This window comes from Amblyraja radiata, chromosome 10 (genome assembly GCF_010909765.2).
Source record: "Amblyraja radiata isolate CabotCenter1 chromosome 10, sAmbRad1.1.pri, whole genome shotgun sequence".
NCBI lineage: Eukaryota > Metazoa > Chordata > Chondrichthyes > Rajiformes > Rajidae > Amblyraja > Amblyraja radiata.
Window position 1 is genome coordinate 37,109,074 of NC_045965.1, and position 25,794 is coordinate 37,134,867.

Sequence of the window (25,794 nt, forward strand, 5' to 3'; positions counted from 1 at the left end):
TTTGCCCACTCTCACTCTGCCACATGGGTTTCCTCCAGGTTTTTTTTCCCTGGTCCCAAACACGTGTAAGTTTATAGTTTGAATGGCCTCTGTAAATTGCCCGTAGTGTGAACTTGGTGGGCCTGTTTCCATGCTGTATCTATAGACTAAAACTAAAGTGGAATTTATATATATATCTCCACAAACATCATTTGATAGCAACCAGTAACGGGATTTCTTTACTCTAAGTATTTTTTCTAATGGAGCAATTCTTCCATAATTTAGTTCTGATCAAATAGCTCATCATATTTCAACACAAGATTTTGTGATAGTTTATTAATTTTCAGTTATTTTATTATTTGTAGATCTTGAGGATATAGGATCATCGAAATCCTACCTTCCATCTTCTTGATTTAAAATAAATTCCCTTTGTTCAACCCTAGCAATTTTTTTATCTGTCTCATTATACGTGGAAATTACTGAAATTAAAACAAATTTGCAAAATCAATAACTTGCTCATAAGATCATGAGTTGAGTATAATAACTGGGTACCAAACTTGGAATGTGTCTCTGTAAAGCCATGATAATAACCAACAGAAACATTTTCAAACAAGGTTGCATTATTCCTCCACAAACATTTCTCTCAATCTTCATTGGTGCAATGTTGCTCCTCACCTCCAACAAACTTTCCACAAGAGTGGAGCTAATCTTGGGAATCAGTGAGAAGCTGTTCAAACTACGATGATTACACAATAGAATGCATGTAACCCAACTTTTGTTGTGTGTGCTTAGAAATCAAATTCCAAACCATAATTTTGACACATTCAGTGAAACATACATCTGCATTATAAAGGTCCTCTATGAGCCTGTCCCCACTATAATCCACTGCTCTTTGACAATAAAGTTCATGATAAGTCCCTGGAAAATGTGGACCATTTCGTACATCTCAGGAACCACGTCTCAGCAAAGGCAGATGTGGATAATGAAATTCCACAGCCTTCCATGGATTTGGTCATTTGAGGAAATGCATATTTGAATATCAAAACTCAGTTGTGACACAAAATTCGATCTCTACCATCGATCACTGTTGATCGCTTTCCTCCTATATTCATCTGCAACTAGACTCTCTTCCACCATCTACTCAAGGCAGACCACCAACACTGTCTGTGCAAAATCATTTCAAATTCATTGGAGTTCAAGTGAACCAATGTTAGTGTCCTCTCCTTGGCCAGCATTCCTGGTATCGAGGACTTGGTTGCACAGCAACATTGGGCAGCTCAAATTACTTGCATGCCTGCCATCAAACTGCTGAAACAGACACATTATTCTGAGGCACTCAAAAATGCTGGAGAAACTCAGCGGGTGTAGCAGCATCTATGGAGCGAAGGAGCTAAGCAATGTTTCGGGCCGAAACCCTTCTTCAGACCTTTGTGTACCTTCGATTTTCCAGCATCTGCAGTTCCTTCTTAAACACTATTCTGAGGTTCTGCCATGCAAAAAGATTACCGGGTGGGCAGAGGATACGTTTAAAGATGTATGCAAAGACTCCTTGAATAAATGCAACATCCCTGCTGAATCCTGTGAATCTTTGGCCCATGATCACTCAAGGTAAAGTCAAAGGTAGACAAAATGCTGGAGAAACTCAGCGGGTGAGGCAGCATCTATGGAGCGAAGGAAATAGGCAAGGTTGAGTCGAGACCCTTGCTAGAAATTCTCGCTAGAATTGAGAAGATTGAGGGAGGATCTTATAGAAACGTACAACATTCTTGCCATAGAGGGAGTACAGAGAAGGTTCACCAGACTGATTCCTGGGATGTCAGGACTTTCATATGAAGAAAGACTGGATAGACTCGGTTTGTACTCGCTAGAATTTAGAAGTTGAGGGGGGATCTTATAGAAACTTACAAAATTCTTAAGGGGTTGGACAGGCTAGATGCAGGAAGATTGTTCCCGATGTTGGGGAAGACCAGAACAAGGGGTCACAGTTTAAGGATAAGGGGAAAGTCTTTTAGGACCGAGATGAGAAAAACATTTTTCACACAGAGAGTGGTGAATCTGTGGAATTCTCTGCCACAGAAGGTAGTTGAGGCCAGTTCATTGGCTATATTTAAGAGGGAGTTAGATGTGGCCCTTGTGGCTAAAGGGATCAGGGGGTATGGAGAGAAGGCAAGTACAGGATACCGAGTTGGATGATCAGCCATGATCATATTGAATGGCGGTGCAGTCTCGAAGGGCCGAATGGCCTATTCCTGCACCTATTTTCTATGTTTCTTCAGACTGATGTGAGGGTGTGGGGGGGAGGGGGGTATGGGAAGAAGAAAGGAAGAGGCGGAGACAGTAGGCTGAGGGACAGCTGAGAAGGGGAGGAGAAAGTAGGGACTACCTGAAATTAGAGAAGTCAATGTTCATACCGCTGGGGTGCAAACTGCCCAAGCGAAATATGAGGTGCTGCTCCTCCAATTTACGCTGGTCCTCACTCTGGCCATGGAGGAGGCCTAGGACAGAAAGGTCAGATACGGAATGGGAGGGGGAGTTGAAGTGCTGAGCCAACAGGAGATCAGGTTGGTTATTGCGAACCGAGTGGAGGTTTTGGGCGAAGCGATCGCCAAACCTACGCTTGGTCTCACCGATGTAGAGCAGCTGACATCTGAGGGCTTAAGTTCTCAATACAAGGTAAAATCAAGGAGCCTTTGGATGGTATTGAGAACTTAAGCCCACAGAAATCCAGTGTAAGTGGCTGAAAGAGTACACCACCTCTCAAACCACCCACCCTGCTATTCCACCATCCAGATCCCACTCCCTCTGTGAAAGAGTCTGTGTTTCCTACACTGGTCACATTATCCACCTCAGAAACCTCAAATCTGGAGTAGAAATTGCTAATTCAATCTTAAGAATACAGATGTAGGAAACACATGTGGAATATTTGCTCTAAGCCAAGGGTGCTAAATAATTGCAAGTTGTTTTTGGGAGATATACATTTCAAAATGCTTCATTTTGTACCATATTATTAAATCATATATTGCCAGTGCACCGTCTTATGAGGATATTCAATGAGCTTCAGTTTCACAGTTGTAAGAAGGTAGACAAAAATGTTGGAGAAACTCAGCGGGTGAGGCAGCATCGATGGAGCGAAGGAAATAGGTAACGTTTCGGGTCGAAACCCTTCTTCTTTCACAGTTGTAAGATTCCTCACAGACTCTATATAAAAGTCTATTCATTTACTTTGTATGTTCAGTGTCTTTCCTATTCCCTGTACCTAATTTCACAGCAGGTGAGGCAGTAGGCTCTGCATTGCTACTCTCTAAAAGCACCAGCCTCTATGACTACCTGCAACCCCTTTAGATTTACTTCCTGGCAACTTCCAGCTATTCACTGTTCATGCTCCACATGGCCTCATTAAGCAACCATTAGCACATCATTATATTAATTCACCTCCTTCATCCTCCTCCCATTGCTAAAACAATCACATCATTCTACATGGCAGTGCAGCAGAGGCTTCCTGCCATTGGCAGGAGGTGGTCTAAGAGAGCAAACAAACAGAAAAGTTGATGTTATCAGTCGAAGGCAATGTAAAAAGCAGAAAGCGAGACCTGGGAAAATCAGTGCAAGGCTAACACCAGGATTATGAACCACAATCACATTTTGAAAGAAAACACAAACAGGTGAATCTGCACAAAGACATTTCATTAAAATGGAATTTAAAGAAATCTAACAGATTTACATGATAAAAGAGAAATTCACTATTTTATTTTTAGTTTCACAATTGAAAGGCATATTCATTAAGACAATTCTGTATCTGCATATTAAGTAGAAATGAATTATTCCTTATTTCACAAACCAGGGGGTTCGGGAGTTCACCATGTTCGATTTATATCTTGTTAGGATTAACTTCATGTTATTTCAACTTTATATTACACATCAACAGCTATTTGGTCAACCAGACCATAAACACACAGACTCTGAGAAACCATTACTGTACAGTCACTTCCCCAAGTCAATGTATGTTTAATAACTTCAAAACTAGGATTTGATGTGAAAATGTAATCAAACACCTTGTTGTATTCAGCATCAGCAGAAACACTAACAAATTAAAGATGTTTGCACTATCTATTCCATTAAAAACGGATTGAATTGCGTCGTTTAAACAAAACCTGAAGCTTTAAATTATAGATAATTCTAATAAAAATGCCTTCCATTAGTAAAATCACCTGGAATACTAAAAAAAAACATAAATGAGGGTGCTGTCGAGTATTAATAACCTTATCGAGTTAAGCATTGACCTTTGATAGGTTAACCACCTGATTTTTATTTTTATTTCACAACAGCAAAAGAGACAGAAAATATTTTTCTAGGTTCCCCTCCAATTCCAATCTGAATCAGCATGAATCACCCAAACCCTCCCGCATCTGCTGCACACCTCATCCTCACTTCCCTAATGAAGTGGGTGTGGACTATAGGGCCAGAGTACAACAGTAAAACCACAGTCTTTATCTATTCGTGGGTGGGTCACAGTATAGTTGTTGAGCCATTTCCCAAAGCCTGGCGGCAACACCATGAAGCGAGGGAGCTGGGCATCAAATTGTACACAACAAACATCAAAGTACACAGAGACAATGTTAACGATTTTAAAACGTTTCTATTAGATGACAACATGTCGCGAAAAAATACACTGTTTGGCATCCCCATCAATCTATCAACGACCGCCAGCTCCAGCAATCCCAACTAATCTCTGACACAGACTTTGTGGATTTCAGTCTGAAGAATTCCTGGTCTTATCTCACAGGGGGAGGGAGTAATCTATGGCCCATTTCACAGCCTCAAAATCAGCGCTGCTTTAAACTATCCAAGAAGTGCGTTTGAAGTGCAAGCACCGTTGAAATGTAGGACTTTTCTGCACAACACAACACCACGACCAAGAATGTGATAACGGTGACCTTGAAATCTGTGTTTGTTATGTTGATTGAGAGAGCATCATTAACTGGCAACACCTCCCCGACAATTCTCTGGTGCCATTGAATCCAAAGTTGATTGAATCTTTCTCGTTCACCTGGGGCATCAACTCAACTCTCGGTTTGCGCTGGATGCAAACGATGGGTTACATCCAATGCGACAGTATAAGCATCAGCACGGCTTTAGAGTGCAAAATATGTCAGCACCCGTGCACCCGGACGGGGACAAGCCCAGAACCCCTTGATCCGGACGGCTAGACTGCAACCCACCCACTGAGACCACGACGAGGATGAGAAAGAGGGTGGGAAACTGTCTACAACAATTCTGAATCGAAAAGTTAAAGCCATTGCAAAGTAATTATAAGGTGTTGAAAGGAAGTGTTTGCTGAACTGAAATCCTTCCTTCAGATTAGATCATTAATCTTCACACCGGAACCCAGAAGTCATTTTACGAAGCCTTGAAAAGAATTCACTCTCGTGTCCGTTCACATAATTCACTGCAATGTCTCGAAATTCAAGACGAGGCTATTTAATGATTTTTTTCTGTTTCCCGCTCGATTTAGAAAGTTGAATTTCTAATGATGTAAAAGTGAGTCTGCCGACATTAGAGAGTCACATCTGATTTATAAAATAAAGTTCAATGAGGCGGCCAATTAGCACTCTTTAAATGGAGATGGGCTTGGGATGGGAACTTGCCGCTTGCCGGCAGAGCCTGGGCTAAGGACATGGCCTGTGCGAGGGGGTGCCTGGGCAAAAGGCTGGAGACCACGGGTACCCCCAAAACAACCACAACTGACAGAGGGATGTGCATGGCATCTTAACAGAGGAAATGTAGATACAAAATGCTGGTGTAACTCAGCGGGACAGGCAGTATCTCTGGATAGAACGAATGGGTGACGTTTCGGGTCGAGACGGACTGAAGAAGTGTCTCGACCCGAAACGTTACCCATTCCTTCTCTCCAGAGATGCTGCCTGTCCCGCTGAGTTACTCCAGCGCGTTGTATCTATCTTCGGTGTAAACCAGCATCTGCCTTTCCTTCCTACACATAACAGAGGGAAGGTGGCTCGCCTTCCACGCTTTAAACCTTGTCCCACACCTAACGGTGAGAGGCACAGAAAGCGAGCATCCCGCTTGGGACGTTTCACTGCAACGTGCGGGCTGCGCTTCTGCGGAGCGCGTCCCCGACCTCTGCTCGGCTCTTACCTGGGAGAAGTTGAGCCCATTGAGCGGGTGGCACTGCTCCTCCACCCGCTCCACCGCTCCCGTCCTCTTCTTCATCCTCTCAGCCTCCTGAGCCAGGTAGAGGTCGAGGACCGGGACCCCTCTAGACCTGATGTCCGCCTCGGTTAACGAGTTCACCATCAGCATCACCCACACGGGCCGCTTCCTCTCCCAGTTGCCGGCGATGGCATTGAACAGGTAATCCGCGTACAGCCCCTTGCCCCTCTGATCCGGGGTCATCCACAGAGGCATCATCACCTTCACGTAGTCCAGATGCCGCTTGAGCCTGCGGTACAGCTCCCTGGGCAACACGTCCTGGAGGTTCTCGCCGTGGGGCAGCATCTGACAGCTGGTGAGGGCCGAGATCGTGTAAGGGTCGGTGAGATCCAGCTCGAAGTATACGCTGTTGCTGTGCTGGAAGGCCCTTTTGCAGTTGTCAGCCACGAAATCCCAAACCCTGGTGTAGGGCACATGAATGGTCCCAAATAAATAAGCGGGGGGCTGCCGGCGGACCGTCCAGAGGAACGAATTCATTTCCATTTGCTGGTTAAAATACAATTAAAATTCAATGTCAATACACTTATTAACCAATGCAACGCAAAAGAAAACTACAAATACACGTAGGGATTGATTAAACTAAGGGGTCTCCCATCACCTGACAGCCACGAAAGGTGAACTGAGGAAGTGCATTTCTGAAACGGGGAGAAGATACATTCAGTGTAAATCATTAAAGCATTCGCCCAGAAAGGTGATGCTGCGCCGAGAGAGTGGGCAGCCGCCGGAGATCTTCCTCAGCAGAGTCAGATCGATTGACTTCTCTTTTAAACCCAATCGATGAGTCTCGGCACTTTCCAGAGCGTTTCAGTCAAAAGTGAGTGTTTGCGGGATCCGCACTCTCTCCGCAGCCCGGGCAGCGGGTCCCGCAAACACGCCGCGGAGCGAGCACTTACAGAGCAAAAGTTGCAGAAGTGACATGAAGCTACATAACAGAGTAACTCACCGACTTGGGAAGTTCACAGTGTCCCGTGTCTCGGAGATTATTCACTTTGGAGCCTACGCTTTGTACAGCTATACTCACAACAACCCACAGCAGCCCGGCGTTTGCCTGCATCGTGCCTTCCATCCGACTTGTTGCTTGTGATTTAACACACAGTCTTGGCGCGAGTAAAGTCTGCAGAAAGTGTGGCGAGTGGGATCGCAGGATCATAAAGCCCCTTGATCTTGGATGATGCGATCACTGTACACAAGCTGAACGCCACAAGCCGCCATGCTGCCCCGGGAGCACGGCCGATCCTCCCCCAGAAACTTTCCTTTTATTGAGTGAGGTGAACGTGATGGGTGAGTGAAGGTTTTTAAAAGCATCTCCCCCCCTGGCCCTCCCCGCGATCACACATTCGGGCAGATGCTGGCCTCAGCTGCTAAAGCTTGCTGCCTCTTATTTGTACAAGCCGGGGAAGGCGGGTACTGCTCGGTATGTCAGCATGTCACTTCAGAGGCTAACTCTCTGCTCTCGCAACTTTTAACTTGCACTGAAGGGCGAAAGGAAACTTTTCCCAGCCGCCCTTCCCGCGGCAGCCCGAAGGTGGCGCAGCAACAAGCTTAAAGATCAAAGGCCGGAGCCGGGCACAGGTGACAGCAACGCTTGCCTTCGCTCCAAAGATCTTATAGCGGGGATCTTTGCTTCGCTCCACGGGTGCCCAGCTCGTATTGGCCTTCAAACGTGATTGCACAAGCGCCACTGCTGAGACGTTTTCATTATCCAAATAGGAGGAAGAGGCAGTAAATGAACACAAAGGAATGTCCAGCACCGTGTAGTCAGGTTTATACATAGAGACACCTGAGACTGCAGATGCTGGAGTAAGTAAAAAAAACTGCTCGAAGAACTCAGCGGGTCAGGCAGAATGACCCGTTTCCTTTATCTTCGTTACTTTTTTGCATACCTTTCATTCATTGTTCTTTATCTCTCTACATCATCGCCTATATCTCTTGTTTCCCTTATCCCTAACCAGTCTGAAGAAGGGTCTCGATCCGAAACGTCACCCGTTCCTTCTCTCCAGAGATGCTGCCTGCCCGCTGAGTTAAGGGGCTGTCCCACTTGGACGACCTAATCCACGAGTATAGAAGAGCCTAGACAGTTGAAAAAAAAGTCACGGTTGTGTTGACTCGCCAAAGTAAAAGACCTATGACCTCCCACGACTATGTCTACGACCTCATACGACCCCATCAACCTCAGTCTTCCACACCTAAGACCAACTACGACTAGCTACGAGTGGAAAATGATCACATGATAAAATGATGTCATGTTTGTATTTTTTTTCTCGGGCCAGTTACCGACTTACGACTACCTACGACTACCTACGACTACCATCACGTTCTCTACCTATGAGTAAAAAGTGTCAATTTTTTCCATGCCGACCTTTTTTTTACTCGTAGACATTTTTTATCAGGCTGGAAAAAACGCCGCAACCTACTTGAGGCCACGAGTACGTGGAGACCACTCACGAGCATGAGGAAGAGTGACCCACGACCTCCTACGACCTCGTGGCGACGATGCTGCAAGTATGAGTCAAGGGCAAACTCAGCAGAGGTCGCCAATTAGGTCGTGAAAGTGGTACAGGGGCTTTACTCCAGCTTTTTGTGTTTATCGTCGGTTTAAACCAGCATCTGCAGTTCCTTCCATCACAGATGTTTAGTTACTCCAAAACTTTGGTTATTGTTTATGAATGAAAGTCAGGTTGAGTTTATTGTCATATGCATCAGTACAGTGGGATGTGGGTTACAATGACAATCTTGCTTCAACATCATCTGGGGCATATAGACCTAGGCAAACAGGTTAAAACATAAATGATACATTAATTATACATATATTATACATCATATTTCTAAAAGAAAGTAGAATGTGCAAGAAAAAAATAGCTGTGCAAAACAGCCTCTCTTCACCCCTCTCATTTCCAACCTTGCTCATTTTCAATTTTCTCTCTCTTGCCTTTACTTTTCTTTTGTTGCATGTTCTGCAAAGGTATTTTGCCTCTTTGGTGGTTTTCTTTTCACACCAGTTTGCACTAAACTGGATTGCGACACCAAAAGCAAAAGACAAAAGGTGAACGAGCGAGTGGATATCTCAGTCAAACAGAGAGTTGGACATCCAAATGAAAATGGGATAGCAATGGAAGACTCCAAAAATAGGAGCAAGATTCAGAAATCCTAAAAAATCATTTAGGAATAATCAAGCATCCAGGGCAGTTGCTGCATCAATGATTCATAATCCAGGAACTGCAGGTGATGGTACCAATGATTACTCGATACCTGTCCATCTACATTGGTCCTTGATTAATTATGCTCTCTTTAGACTTGGAGACAAACTGATTCACATTGAAAATAAAATGTTAGCTGGAGGCTGAAGGTTGTTTTTAAATTGCTTTCTTCTGATATTAGGTTATAAAGTAATGCAGTCATATAGCATGGAAATACGTCCTTAAGCCCAACCCTTGCATACAAACCGAGATGCCCCATCTAAGCTAATCGCCACTCAGCCTGCAGCTAACATTTTATTTTCAACGGAGTGTAAGGTATTTGTGAGTGAGAACAGGAGCAACATATTTTTGCACAGGAAAATATGAAATAGCTACTGACCAAAACAAAGATCATGTCCACATTTTAAGAATAGATGAGGTACAGGATTGAAGTAAAGGTGATGATAGGATGTGGAATCAGGATTAGGTAAGGAATATGATTACCAACATTAAAGGCTTGTCATAGTGGCTTATTTCAATGGTTTAGATTTAATAGTTTTTTACTTCACTGAATCAAATTATCAATTTAAACGACTTCACAGCTATGTGATCAGTCCCTGCATTTCACCATCCTGCTGTAACTTTTCTCCCAAAAATATCACAAAGAAGGCATGACAGGACCTCTACTCTCTTACAAGATCATGAGATAGGAGTAGAATTAGCCCATTCGGTCCATCAAGTCTACTCCGCCATTCAATCATGGCTGACCTATCCCTCCCTCCTAACTCCATTCTCATGCCTTCTCGCCATACCCTCTGACACCCGTACTAATCAAGAATCTATCTACTCTCTTGGAAGTTTACGGAGATCCAGGATGTCACTGAATACTCTAACAAACATTTTCAGATATACTGTAGAAAGTATCCTGACTGATTTATCATGGCCAAGTATGGCAATTCCAACACAAAGAGACACAAGAGACTGCAGAGAGTCTCAGGTGGACTGAGCTTAGTCTATCATGGGTGTAGCCATCTCCTCCACTGGAGCATCTATATGATGTGTTGCCTCAAAAAAGAGGCATTTACAAGGATCGCCACCATCTAGGTCATGCTCTTTTCTCACTTCTATTATCTGAAGGTGGTACAGAAGCCTAGAAACCCACACCACCACTTTTATTCCTCCAATTATCAGGTTCTTAAACCATCCTTAAACAATAATAATCCTACCTCAACCACTGAATACCATGGATCACCTCTTGCGCTAACATGGACCTGTTGTTGCAGATTTTGCCAGAGGTGGAGCAGGAAGTGGTTGGAAGGATGTGGGTTGTGTTGGTGTGTTCCTTCTGCCATTTATAATGGGCTCCAATGTGCTTAACACATAGGCTGGAAGATCTCAGTGCCATCCCAAGTTTTTGACATTGAAGACTTCAAACTTGGCACGTAATTCAACATCCATGAGACAGCAGTGATATCTGCCCCGTATAAGCTTGTGAGACATGGATTATCATGATGAGCAGTTCAAAGCACTGACAGATACCAACATCTCTCCAGATCCACAGATAGGAAAAGCTGGGCAACATCAGCAACCTCTCCCCATCACTGAAGCCAAAGTTAATCTCAGTGGGTTACATTGGGCAGACCATATCATTCACATGCCTGACACCTAAACACCTAAACCCGAAACAAAGGATCAGCATACTCTTACATCAGCTGCACCATTGAAGAAATTCCATCTGGTGTCTGGGAAACAAGTTCACTCAAGTAATGACGAAGAATTTCAGATGTTCTTAGAGTGATTATTTAATAATTCCTGTTTATGTGTTCAATCTGCATTTTTATCCTTTTCTTACGTTTTCCATGTCACACACAATTGTTCATGCTTTGTTTTGGACAGAAACTAAACCGTAGCTCTGCTAATTGCATGCCAAAGCTTGCCAGCAGCAGATGTCTCAAGGCCTTCCCAAGGTGATTCTTGAGATCCTGCCCCTAATCGCAGCATTCGGGGAGATTCCCATCCTCTCTTTCCCATAACCTGGAAAATTAGCTGGTTATGTCATGAAAAATGTGCCAAGTCTGCACCCGACACTATGTCACAGAATACCACCGTGCAGTCCTCTTATGCCACTCTACAGGCTAAATTCTCCACATGGGGCATCCACTAAATGCATATGTAGAAACAAAAAACTGCCAAGGTACACAAAAATGCTGGAGAAACTCTGCATCTATGGAGCAACATCTATGGAGCGAAAGAAATAGGCAACGTTTCAGGCCGAAACCCGAAATGTTTCTTAAACAAAAAACTGCCAATCCTGGTTAATATACAAAGGGATACAAAGTGCTGGAGTAACTTAGCAGGTCAGGTGGCATCTCTGGAGAACACGGAGAGGCGACGTTTTGTGTCGGGACCCTTCATCAGACTAAATGCATTTCCTTTTTACTGCTTCATGTCCTGTGAACAGATGTGTAAAATAATACATCATGCAGGTTGGCTCTCAACTCTGTAACTGATTGTAGAAAATAACAGTAGACACATTCCAATTTAAATGTCCAAGAAATATTTTAATACCAATTGAAACGCAAAAGTGATCAATTTGTCAGCAGCTGCACAAGCTAAGCTTCAACAGGGAAAACTGTTATACATGATGTGATAGGGTGCCAAATGGATCAGCCAGCCTTCAGTTTGATCTTTGCCCCACACTGAGATACATAATATGAGTCAGAGTAGCCGTGGGAGTGTTACAATTGGCCTCAGAGGCAACAGGAGAAAATTAAAATCAGCCCAAAGACCTACTTAATCACGACCCAGTAAATCTTGTTGGGAAGTGTATCTGTGTGGACATTGAGTAATTAGAGATAGGCAGCGGAATCTCGGACACAGCGAACAACACTCCCTACAATCTAAAGCCTGTCAAGAAAAGCCCTTGGTGAAAGTTTTGTTACAGTATTGTCAGCCTTGGCTCTTGAGAAAGAACATGTAGTAAATTTGCAAAGTTCACACTTCTCTTCCAGCTTTGTCCTCTAAAACTGATTTTATACTTGCTTTGCATTGATCACTAGATATGCTTTATCCGGATAGAATCTTATTTGGTTTCTCCATCTCTATCTTGCCTCCCACTGATGTTTGTTTGGTTCAAGACATTAAACACTGACCCGTTCCTTGTTTATATTTGATTTTCACCTCACAACTATTGTCCTTTTATTTTTAATCAGACAAACCAACACCATATACTGCATAAAATCACTTACAGTACTTAAATATTGACATATTGTAGTCTCAGGACAAACTAGTTCAGGTTTGAGGAAATGACAATGTATTACAAAATATTAAAATAAGTCATCGGATAATGCAACCACAGCTGAATAGAGTGTTGCCTATTTTTCATTGAGTTCTTCATTCTCCTGCTGAAAACTACATCTACAAATCATGTTTTTATCGCTGGTCCATTAATTCAGAGCAAAATCCTCCTGTGAGATTGTAATGACGCCTGAAAGTTCAAATGTCACAGATATAACGTTATCTGGAGTGTTAGGGTTCTACTGCACAACATTGTCAAACCTCAAAAGTAATTAATCAATTGTAAATCATTTCCAAGGCAGTTCGAGACATTAAGCATTGGCACATTCCTTCAGCAGCAGTTAGTGCTATTCCCTATAGTTCCAGAGATCCAGGTATGCTCCTGACCTCTAGAGCTGTCTGCAGCATAAAACAAACTGCTGGAGAAACGCAGCAAGTCAGGCAGCATCTGTGGAATGAAATGGCGTAATCGATGTTTTAGATGGATACCCTTTCTCTGGATGAAAATAGTGGAGAGGAGATAGCCAGCATAAAGAGAAGTGGGACACAAAATGCTGGAGTAACTCAGCGGGACAGGCAGCATAACTGGAGAGAAGGAATGGGTGACATTTCGGGTCGAGATTTAAACTAGCATCGGCAGTTCCTTCCTACACATAAAGAGGAGTGGGGTTGGCGCAAGAACTCCCAAACGATAGGTGGATTCAGGTGAAATGGGATGGATTGGTGGATGAAATCTGGTGGAGGAGAGAAGACTGGAGAAAATAACAGAGGCTGGGCATGATAGAGACTGCAGATGATGGAATCTGATGGGAAATATAGGAATGATAAATTATGCGGTGGGGTGGGCAGATTGGAACAGTGTAGGAGAAGGAGTTTGGTGGGGGTAGTGTGTGTGTAATGGGCACAGAGAGTGGATGGGGAAGAACTTAGGTAGGAGGGAGCAGGGTGCTGTTCAAAGTTACTGCCACTAACAATGAGAATTAAATGTTACTGCCATTGGTTTGTAGACTAATGAGATGCAATATGAGATGCTATTGCTCTCCTCCAACCTCAACTATTGCATTTGATGTTCTTGATGTAGCATCCTCTGCATTGGTGAGACCAAGCAGAGACTAGTTGATCACTTTGCTGAGCTCTTGAATTCTGACCGCCCAGGCCACCTCTAGCTCCCAATTGCTAGCCCTTTCAATTCTCTTTCGTAGGCAGACCTGTCTGTCCTTGTCCACCTGCTCTGCCAGGATGAGGCCAAATACAAACTCAAGGAACAGCATCTCATATTCCACCTTGGCAATCTATACCCAAGCATATAGATATTGCATTCTGTAATTTCAGATAAGCTGCTCCCCCTCAGTCGCATTTGATTTGATTTGATTTGATTCAATTTATTGTCATTGCACTTTGCAGTGCAACGAAATGGTTTAGCCTGCAGTCATAACATAGAATAAATAACAAACACTCAACACAGTTTAAGTCCCAAAGTCATTGTCTCTTCCCTCCTTGCTCTCCCTCTGCGCTGAGGCAATCCAAGCCTCCGATGTTGTGACCCCGCCGGGTGATGGTAGGTAAGTCCCGCAGGCTGAATCCGAGCTCCGCAAACGGGCCGGTTCAAACTCCGCGGCCCGGGGCGGTCGAAGCTGCCGAAGCTGCCGTCCTCCAGTCCAGCGGATGCAGCTGTAGTTGCGGGAGCTCCAGAAAACAGAACTCGAGCTCCCGATGATGTCGTCCACTGGCCGGTGGCCGAGCCTCCGAGGCTCCAAAGTCGGGTCGGAAGTTGGGTCGCACCGCAACCAAGAGCATGGAGACACTTCTTCAGATTCAACCAGTCTGAAGAAGGGTCTCAACCCAAAACATCACCCATTCCCTTTCTCCAGAGATGCTACCTGACCAGCAGAGTTACTCCAATATTTTGTGTCTATCTCCAATTGAACAACTCCAAATGTCTTGAGCACTGTTCTCTTCTATTAACTCACAAATTACATTTTAAAGTCTAAAGAACTGTAATGCAAATACGGGACAACAAAGACAAAAGCGTAAAAAATAATCTACATAGTTTCCCACCAATTCCACATAATATTTCTGCACGCAAAGTGTTTCAGTAGCTAAAGATATGTTCAAGTTCAAGTCAGGGTTTACGATAAATGATACGATACGATATGATAAAACTTTATTCATCCCCGGAGGGAAATTGGTCTGCCGACAGACACAACACACAAGGTACACAAAAAATTGAAATTATATGTGAAAACAAAAAGAAAAAGATAAGCGACTGTTGGCTGGCTGCATTGTGCACAGCACCTTCAACGGTACAAATGAACAAACAAACACAGACTTATCCCCTGGGCAGAGGATTATAAACTAGAGTGCCCCCCCCCCACCCCCTCACCGGGTCCCCCTTTGTTCTCCCACTGTCCCTCACAGCAGTCCTGCCATGCTGGGTCCCCATTGTTCTTCACGGCGGTCCTCCCACGCCGGTCCCCATTGTCTTCCACTCCCCTCTCACGCTCATTGACCGCGAGGTCCCACCGCCACCGAGGCTCCTGTTGTTGCCGAGGCCCACTTTGCTGCCGAGGCAAAATGATTATTATAATATGTACGAGTATGGAGATGTACATGTACAATGAAACATCTTGCCTTCAGCAGCATCAATGGCATGTAAATTCAGATGGCCACACCAAAAATATATAGAAATTATATATAAAATTCTAAAATAAAAAAGATTGTGCAAAAATCAAGACATTTGTGCAAAAACATTATTATAATCTAATTAGAAAAAAACAAGTCTATAGTATTGCATCGTAGTGGGCTGTGCTATTCCATTGTCAAGGTAAGGTTCGGGTTATGTAGATTAGTTTGAGAACTTGGTAGTTGTAGGAACATAGTTGTTCCTGAACCTGGTGTGTAGACGTCGGTAACTTCTGCCCGATAGCAGCAGAAAGAAGGGAACATGATTCAGGTGGTGGGGATCCTTGATGATTAATGCCACCTTTTAGATGCAGCATCTCATGTCGATGCTTCCGATGGAGGGGAGGGCTGTGTCCATGATGGCCCAGGCTGAGTTCACCTACATGGCTGTACATGTACAGTTATTTAGATACCACAAGTTGGGAATTAACATTAATGAGGTAAGTAAAATGTCCATCCTGCAATTAAATTAAAGTACTTGGAGCTGATTTTACTTCGGAGTCACGTGTGACTACGTGAAGAAGCCCGCCTGGACGCATGCGTGTCATATCGCTTTCACGCTTGCGAAACGACAGGTGGGGTGGAGCGTTCCCCCGCAGTGGTAAGTTTGAAACCGCGACCTGCAGGTAAGTGATTTACTCTGCGGTAGTTTTTGTCCCCGCGCTGTTTTTACACAGAAGGGGAAGCTGGACAAAATAGTGTCCACAAGTGCTGCGAGTGAAGCTGGCTGGGGAGGACCGCAAAGTTGCGGGAGCCAGCAGCAGCTGAAGGCACAAGCCCCGTAAGGGATCAGCTGTGCCGACTTTTGGTCCCGCGCCGGCCAGAACTCCACGGCCGGGCGGGAGACTATTCAGAATGGGGCCGTCGACTTTTGACAAGTCGAAAACGGCAGGAGGCGGAGTGGAACGACGTTCCCCCGTAGCGACAATTTAAACCCAGGACCTGCAGGTAAGAGCTGCGGTCTTTTTGTGTTTTCCCATGCTGATTACAGGTGGAGAAACCAACGGGCTGCGACAAAGCTGGTGTGCTAGCAGCGGCCAGCGGCACTTGAATCACCTATAATGGGATCAGCTGTGCCCGATGTCTCCTCCGCACCGGAGTGCTGCGACAAAGCTGGTGAGGGAGGACCGCGGAACAGCGGGCAGCCAGCAGCAGCCAGCAGCACTCGGATCACCGATAGTGGGATCAGCTGTGCCCGATGTCGCCTCCGCACTGGCCAGATCCACGCGGCCGGGCGGTAAGGCTAGACACGAAACAAACAAGGTCGTGGACTCAGAGGAGTCCGACTTTGAACAACCGCGGGCGGCCAGCGACCGAGAGCGCTGGAGCCGGATGGAGCGGTGTGTGGAGCATTTGCTCCAACGTGACAGACTCCGGGAGATGGAGTCGGGTCACTGTGGGCCCTATGATAAACCCACAGCAGTACCTCTTGAAGGGCTGCACAGTGCTTCTACCTCATCAGAGGGGAGCACTGCGGGTCAGTTCTGGGCTGACCTGGAAGAGGGGTCTGCAGAAGGAAAGACAAGTGTGCAAGGGGTGCAGGGACTGTGCAAACCTGGGACCACAAAACCACCAATACTATTGTTTGGAGGCAACCTATCGAAGCAAGTCAAGGAGCTCGATGAGGAAGCAAAAACCCTGGGACTAATAAAAGGGACTCCAACAAAAACCCACTACAGCCAAAGACAGCACCCCTACGCACCCACCAGCAGAACTGGTGAAAGCTCGAAGGCCCGGTACTCAAAACATGAGTCTTTTTAAGCCATGGCCCAGGCCGGCCTTCTTGGAAGATGCAGGGACCTCCAACGCCAACCAAACCGAAAATCCAGACACCAGCGCAACAACAGCAGCGAAGAACCTACAAAAAAGAAGTAAACCTGCCACTGGTAACTATGGAGGTAGGTGGGTCTGGTTCACTACAAAATACAGGGAGCATGGAGGTTGGGGGGAGATTACACTCTTTTCTGAATGCATGGAGCATGTTAACAACCGATACTTACATCTTAAGCAGTATCCAGGGATATACAATAGAGTTTATACACAAGTACAGCCCTCCAGTTCAACATATACCGGACCGAATGTTCGTGCTTTCTGATAAAGAAAAATCAAAAGCGCAAGCTGAACTGGAGCGGCTTTACGTAAAAGGTGTAATTGAGAAAACTCAATACGAACCATTAGAATTTATGTCCAATATATTTACCAAAAACAAAAAAGATGGTGGTTGTCGCATCATCATAGATCTGACAAAATTGAATACATTTGTACAATATATTCACTTCAAAATGGAAACCTTTGTTACTGCTAAACAATTAATTTCCAAAGGTTACTTCATGGCCAGCATCGATTTAAAAGATGCTTAGTATTCAGTGCCTATACGAGGTGACCACAGATGTTATTTAAATTCAACTGGATGGGACAACACTGGCAGTATAAAGCACTGCCAAATGGTTTATCATCAGCTCCCAGGCTGTTCACAAAAATTTTGAAACCAGCCCTAGCGTTTCTACGTAAACGTAAACACAAGGTCATGGCATATTTAGATGACATACTCATTGTGGGCAAAACTTTGGAATTGGCCAAACAAACTGTAACAGCCACAAAACAGTTATTTGAAAAACTGGGATTTATTATCCATCCAGTTAAATCTAAACTAACGCCTTCCACTACTATGGACTATTTGGGGTTCACCATTGACTCAGTTCACATGTCGGTGACTCTGCCTAAGGGAAAGGCTAGAGATTTAATAGAGGCTTGCAATAACCTCATTGACATCAGCAAACCATCCATCAGATTGGTAGCAAAAGTAATTGGCAAAATGGTGGCTGCCTTTCCAGCCACACAATTTGGACCTCTACATTACCAAAACTTACAGAGAGCAAAAATACAAGCACTCAAAATTAATGCAGGTAGCTTTGACAGACCTATGAAACTACCAATCAAAGCTAAAATGGAACTAAAATGGTGGATAGATCTGGCTTTGTTCCAATCCAATCATTGTCAGTAACCCTTCCATGGTACTACAAACTGATGCCAGTGCACTTGGGTGGGGAGCCACTAATACCATCACCAGCTGTGGAGGTAGATGGACTGCTCAGGAGGCATCATTATTACTCACACTGGGCATAAACTACCTGGAAATGTTGGGTGCATTCCATGGCCTAAAGTCATATTGTACTGGATCATATCACCAGCATGTTAGACTACAGATAGACAATATCACCGTGGTAGCATACATTAACCACATGGGTGGAAACAAATCGACATCATGTGACAATCTGGCTAATACAATTTAGCAATGGTGTATCCAGAGAGATATTTGGATATCAGCCACTTACCTACCAGGAAGACTAAATTTAGTGGCAGACACCAGGTCACGCAAATTTAATGAAAACACCGAATGGATGTTGAATAAAAAAGTATTTGCTGATATTACAGCAAAATATGGAACACCAGATATCGATCTATTCGCATCCAGACTTAACCACCAGTTATCAAATTATGTTTCATGGGAACCAGACCCTGGGGCAGCGGCGACAGATGCATTTTCGCTGCATTGGGGGGAAATTGTTTATTTACGCATACCCTCCTTTCTGCCTCATCAGTCGGGTATTAAGGAAAATACAACAAGACTCTGCGTCTGGTATTTTGGTAGTACCCGATTGGCCTACTCAACCATGGTTCCCAGTGGTATTAAGCATGGTATTAGAACCATGTATCACCATCCCACATAGACCAGATTTATTGCTACATCCCGTAACAAGGGATAGCCACCCATGCCATAAACATTTGAACTTATTAATTTGTAGAGTTTAAAAACACCTCTACTACAACTGGGACTGACGGACCGAACAGTGAACATGATCTCGGCGGCCCAAAGACAGTCAACCAAAAAACAGTATCTGGTCTATATCAGGAAGTGGGAGATGTACTGCCATAAAAACAACATCATCTACAGAGACATGAACATCCCGTCTGTTCTGGAATATCTGGCAGGCCTCCACTATGATGAGGGGCTCAGTTACAGTGCCATCAACTGCGCCAGAAGTGCCCTATCGACTTACCTATGGCAGGGGACAGAGCGTTACTCTGTTGGGACTCACCCACTGGTAATAAAACTTATGAGGGGAATTTTTAATACTAATCCCCCAAGAACCAGGTACTCCCAAATAGGGTATGTAAGTATTGTCCTGAAGATGCTCAGGAATTGGTCTCCAGCAACAGCTCTGTCCCTACACAGACTGACCTTAAAAACAGTCATGCTAATGGCATTGGTCACGGCACAGAGGGTACAGTCACTGCATAAACTAAGACTGGACAACATGACTTCCTCAACAGAAAATATTACGTTTCATATCTATGAGTTAGTAAAGCAGAACAGACAGGGATCAGCAGGCCTCAATATACAATTTAGGTCATACCCAACCGATGACCGTCTCTGTATAGTAAGACATCTGTCGTTATACATGGAGACAACGAAAATCCTAAGAGGCAATGAGAAGGCACTTTTGGTCAGCCACAAGCAACCACACAAAAGAGTGACGGTCCAGACCATCTCAAGATGGCTGAAACAGGTGCTAACACAGGCTGGGGTGGATACTAATATTTTTAAATCTCATTCCACCAGGGCTGCAGCTACATCGGCAGTGATACAGTTGGATGTACCATTGGACCAAATCCTCAAGGCAGCAGGATGGTCTGGGGAAAAATCATTCCAATTATTTTACAACAAACCAGTAATGAAACCTGGAACGTTTGCAGAAACAATTTTAAGTTCTGTAAATTAATTTAAACCCATAAAAAGGGGTTATAATTTTGTGTTAACAAATTTTATGATTTCAATGTCGAATTCATGTCCAAATTATGTTAACACAATTCCTCCTACAGTCATCAAGGCAGACGTGATGCATGGACTCTTTTCCACGGCATGAAATCACAGAGCTTTAAAATCTTCACGTAGTCACTCACATGACTCCAAAGTAAAATAGTAAGATTAAACGACAACTTACCAGTTTGAAGTTTGATCTGTATTTTATGAGGAGTTACGATGAGGGATTACGTGCCCTCCGCTCCCACCCTTGATCATATACTTAACTGGTATCTCTTCTCTAATCTTACTATGTTTAGTCATTACAGTTATCTGTGATTTCACACCGCTGCTTTGAAGAATGACACGCATACGTCCTGGCGGGCTTCTTCACGTAATCCCTCATCGTAACTCCTCATAAAATACAGACCAAACTTCAAACTGGTACGTTCTCGTTTAATCTCACTATTTTATTTACTTCACTCACATCCCCTAGAGAAGGCTTGTAAATGTTAGTTGTTAGGAACGGCTGACTTGCCAGCTGGAATGTGAATTGGTTGGGTCAAGAGCAACAGCTGGATCAAGGTCAGGATTGTCAGCAGGAGCCCCATCAGGTCAGGTTTACCAGCAGGAAGCAGGTTGTGTAGATTTGGGACTCCGCTAATGTCAGTCAAGCGTAACTAATAGGACCTCCATGTTCCAGTTTATAAAATTACATTTGAAAATCAACTTAGGCAAGAGAAATAACAACAATTTGCTGCTTGAGAGATGTGAAATGTACATTATTGTGAATTATCTTGCTGGTCATTTGGTTTTGAAATGTCTGATGAATACAATCTGGCGGAATTAAATTTTGATTTGTATCATTAAACAGAGAGAACACGGTCATTTGGAGAAAAAGTGGAAAAGTGGTCTCAGTTTGACCGAAACAAAGTGTGTGTACCTAGCTTTGTAAAACATGTTGTTTTTTGTGTTTTGGCCAATTCCTATCCCACTATCTTTGCAGCCTCTTTCAAGTTAACCGTTCACTAGCATATCTAAATAGGTTTATGCTAAAATTGACTTTTGAGTTAAAAATTAGGTGGCAATAAAGCTAAAGAATCATTGTCCTCTCTTCAATGAAAAGGGAGAATTTAATCCACTGCTTTGCTGAATTGTGACATGATTTCACTGTAGAGAAAGTAAGTTTTTAGAGCACTAGCTCCCAACTGATGTTAGCTCATCTGGAAGAGAGACGTTTGGGTGAAACAGGATTAGGGTCAGTTGTTGTGGCCTCCACAGTTATCCAACATTTATTTTCTAATGCTGCTCATGAGAAATGATTACAAGGGAAAGGCGCCAAAGTGGAACAGCCACTGTCACCTCCTCCTGTGAAACTGTAACTCAGCATTAATCACTGAGTGCAGGCAAAGAGCAAATAAGAAATCTGCAGGAAATAGTGAAGGAGCGAGAAGCAAAGCAGCAACCTCTTGCATTCCGTTATGAGGCAGTATTCAGTATTTGAATTTATATTTCAACCAAACACTATTGTCCAAGAAGGTTAGGCAATTTATGGACCAGAAAGATGTGCCAGTGACCATAGTAGATGAGGTTGGAGGCGGTGCAGGTGACCCTCTCTCTTCCCTCTTCCCTGACTCTTAATCTGAAGAAGGGTCTCTACCCAAAACATCACCTATTCCTTTTCTCCAGGAATGTGGCCTGATCCGCTGGTTTACTCCAGCATTTCATGTCTATATTATTGCCAATGGCACTTTTGTTTGCAAGCCTTCTAATTAAAATTTTCATGAGTAGGTTGTTGATGATTGGTCCGGTGGGGCCAGTTTGTCGGGCGAGATAGAAGGCTCTTTGACCATTAACCAGAGCGATTATTAAGTGGACTTCCCATTATCAGTGCAGGGAGTGGAGGGAGGGTTGGGGCTGTGTCAGTGGTTAACTGGCAAATCTGATGGCAGTCATGGAGTGAAGCAAAATCAGTATTTGCATCTTGGATTAGATGATTAGGGCCTGGGTGTCAAGAGCTCAGTGCAGGAGGCAGTGAGTGGAGGGGTAGTTTGTGGGATGATTTTAAACTTAGATTTCAGATCACCAAACAGCAGTGTGAGCAGGATGGGGCTCCAGTGGAGAGGAGATAATAATATAAACTAAAAATAATCTGTGTGTTCTCAGTGCAGGCTCCTTTAAGACACGCAGCCGTGAATATGGCAATGCCCTTAAAATGTAATTGGGTTGAAGGTGCCAAGTGATGGGTTCATTTCAGAACCAGGTGGAATGATTTTTTTCAGCAACCATCCAGAATAGCACAATTAGTCCCGGAAATTACAGTGATTGCAATCACATTTAACAGCTAGGAGAGTTGTGCAATCCTCATGGCCAAATGTTTTTAAATGTAAAGGCTCTTACGTTTTCTGTTATTCTCTATGCAGGACCATTTGTAGGGGGAAGAATAACCAGATGCATGTAGGATGACATAGTAACATGCACAACATGTGTTAATACTTATTGGTGGACCAAATTCCCAAACTAGTTCTACATTAGTAATATTAATTAATACAGTTAATACAAATAAAGTCACCCCCCATTCCTCGAGTAATTGATGCCAATGTTCCTGCTTTCTGTGTGTATGGACAGTTCGCAACATGGGTATCTATGGAGTTGAGGTAAAATAAAGAAATATTAATTAATTGAACTTCAATCAAGCAATGCCTTGATTTAAAAATTCTACATTTTTCATATCCCTCAATGAGCTCGCTCTTCCGAATCTATATCAGCAGCATGTTCGTCATTTCTACTTTGTTTTTTTTGTGTGTGTTCAAATGTGTGTTTTAATGTCTCTTGGTGTGTCATGTGTGTGTGGGGGGGGTGGGGGGGTAAGGGGGGAACCGCTTTTGGTCACCTCCTCCACGGAGAGGCGACTTTTTCCATGTCGCCTCCCTCGCAGCCTAACACCATGGATTGGTGCGGCCTTTCCCAGAGTCGGGCCCGGAGTTTCAGCAGCGGGCGCAACGTGGACTTTATCGCGGATCGGGTGAGCCTTTGCCGGGTTCGCGAGAAGGGAGTGCTCCTATCGCTGGCTCACGGACTGTTACAGCCTAAAGCCGCGGCCTGCGGAGCTTCTAGCTGCGGGACTTACCATCTGGAGCCTGGGTTCCCGGGGACAGCCAGAGAAGAGCTCCGACCGCTGGCCTGCGGCCTATAACACCCTGAAGCCGCGGTCTCCAGTAGGGAAGCACCAATTCGGGGCTTACCGTCCCGACGAGAGGGCCTGTACATCTGGCCGCCCACAGCGGCGACTGCAGAGGTTTATGGCCCCGACCGTGGGGGAACAATGGAGGAGGACTGACTGTACTTTGTGCCTTCCACCACAGTGAAGAATGCTGTGGTGGATGTTTGTGTTAAATTTTATTGTGTATTGTGTGTTCATTTATGACTGTACCGCTGGCAAATTCACCTCACTGCACTTTATTGTGTATGTGATGAATAAAACTGATTGATTGATTGATTGATTGAACATCCTAAAATTGGAGAATTCAATGTTCATACCATTGGTTCGTCAAGCACAATCTGATGTGTTCTGCTCATGTTCAGCTTGGGTAGCTTCCAATCCAATGTATGCATATTGAAATCTCCTCTCTAAGGTAAACCCCCACCTTTTTTACCCCCCATCTCCCCTCCCCCTTCCTTGTGCCACCCATTTCCCCTACTATCATGCCCCCTTTCCCCTGTGCCCTTCCACCTACATCCTTCCTCTGGTTTCACATTACTCTTGTCTCCTTATCTTGCACCCTATGTTGCCTCTTTCTTAAGCCTGCCAAACCGTCTGCCAATCACAAACCCTCATCAGTCTAAAGAAGGGTTTCGACCCGAAACGTCACCCATTCCTTCTCTCCAAAGATGCTGCCTGTCCCGCTGAATTATTCCAGCATTTTGTGTCCAACTATCACTTGACAGACTTTGTCCCACACCCTTCTGTTCCAACCTTCTCCCTCCTGCTACAATAGGTCTGAAGAAAGGTCCCGACATGAAACGCCATTTATCCATGTCCTGCAGAGAAGCTGCCTGACTCTGAGTTACTCCAGCACTATTAGTTTATTTTGTAAACAAGCATGTGCAGTTCATAGGGTCTATATTTATCAACACAAACAGTTAATGAGAAACTGCTATAAATTAGGTCTGATAACCAACCCTCATAGTCTTCCTGATCCCTTTACAGATTCTGATGTTGAATCAACGGGCAGCACGGTGGCGCAGTGGCAGAGTGCTTGAAGCGCCGGAGATCCAGGTCCGATCTGACTACAGTTGCTGTCTGTGTGGTGTTTGTACGTTCTCATTGTGACAGTCTGGGATTTCTCCATGATCTTTGGTTTCCTCCCACACTCCAAAGACGTAGATTTTTGTAGGTAAATTGGCTTGGTATAAGTATAAATTGTCCCTAGTGTTTTAGGATAGTGTTAATGTGCAGGGATCGCTGGTCGGTGTGGACACGGTGGGCTGAAGGGCCTGGTTCTGCGCTGTATCTCTAAACTAAACTAAACTAAACATTTTGGAGCAGTTGGTTCTGGAACAGAAAACAAAAGGTTTTGTGTCTTTGTCAGACTTGCTTGGATTTGAGCTGAAGTATGTTCTCAACCTTCTCTGCAGTGAGATTTCTGCTGGTGTATACCCAGAGGTAAAAGCAAGTATGTTTTGTATTTCAGCACGAAATTTGCCAAGTGATGTTTCATGCTGAGTTTCGAAAACCCCTGTATTTGCGTCTTGAGATCTTTCTTTGCTATCCTGACTGATCTCTCAAGAAATCCATCTGAGAACAAATAATATGAAGGAATAGAAGTATGCTTAATACCTCTTCCATTTTAAGACATTTGCAAAGAGTAGATTTAAAGTGAGGACCATTATAAGAAACAGGCCCTTAAGATAAACCATGCCTGAACATGTTTGAGCGGTGATGTACGCTTGTATTCAAATGTGTGAACTTATGATTCTGCTGGACAGGAGAGTCATGTGGAATCATGGAAATTCAGCCTGGCAACTTAAAGTTCTCAATGTATAGATGCTTTAAGCTTATTGCATTCCAAATAAACCACATCCTCTTGTGGTATAAAGTTGAATCAATAATCCAGCTAAATGGAGGGGAGCATCTCATGGATTGTGCAAAACTCTCACAATGTGAAGAATAATGAAAAACAGATTATGAAGTGTACTGTTCCGTTTTTTTTCTTAGGCATACATGGCATTCTGAGCCTTGTCACAACACAAGGTTTCTAGGTGGACAGAGGGAAAGATTCAACCAAGATTTTAAAACCGTCTTGAGTCCCACTGATGCTGGAAACCCTTGTTCCATGAACATTCAATGTGGAGAAAGTGGAGATGTGACTGAGAGTCTTGAGTCTGTTGTCAGGATCACATAAAAGTCCAACATAAACACCAGAAGATGTGTACTGCCTCCCAAACAACTGGACTGCCTGTCTCGTCAAGCTTACCTGCCCAGGCGGCATTTACAATTGTCACATTGGCCTGATTTGTCACCTCCGAACGTATAAAACTGGAGTAGGAAGTAGGAGTAGGAAGAAAGTCGACTTCAACCGCAGGGGAAGATAGTTTTTGGTTTAGTTTAGAGATACAGCATGGAAA

General features: G+C 44.1%; 1 protein-coding gene across 1 annotated transcript in view; it reads right to left on the reverse strand.

Annotated features, from left to right (window-relative positions):
- The window catches only part of trabd2b (TraB domain containing 2B), a 351,111-nt gene extending 343,423 nt beyond the window's left edge, over positions 1–7,688 (reverse strand). The window contains exons 1-2 of the mRNA XM_033028556.1: positions 7,151–7,688; positions 6,133–6,693 (exon numbers count right to left, since the gene is read on the reverse strand). Of these exons, the coding sequence (XP_032884447.1) occupies positions 6,133–6,693; positions 7,151–7,357 (768 nt within the window). The 5' untranslated portion in view covers positions 7,358–7,688. The remainder of the gene's footprint in view (positions 1–6,132; positions 6,694–7,150) is intronic.
- Positions 7,689–25,794: the final 18,106 nt, after the last annotated feature.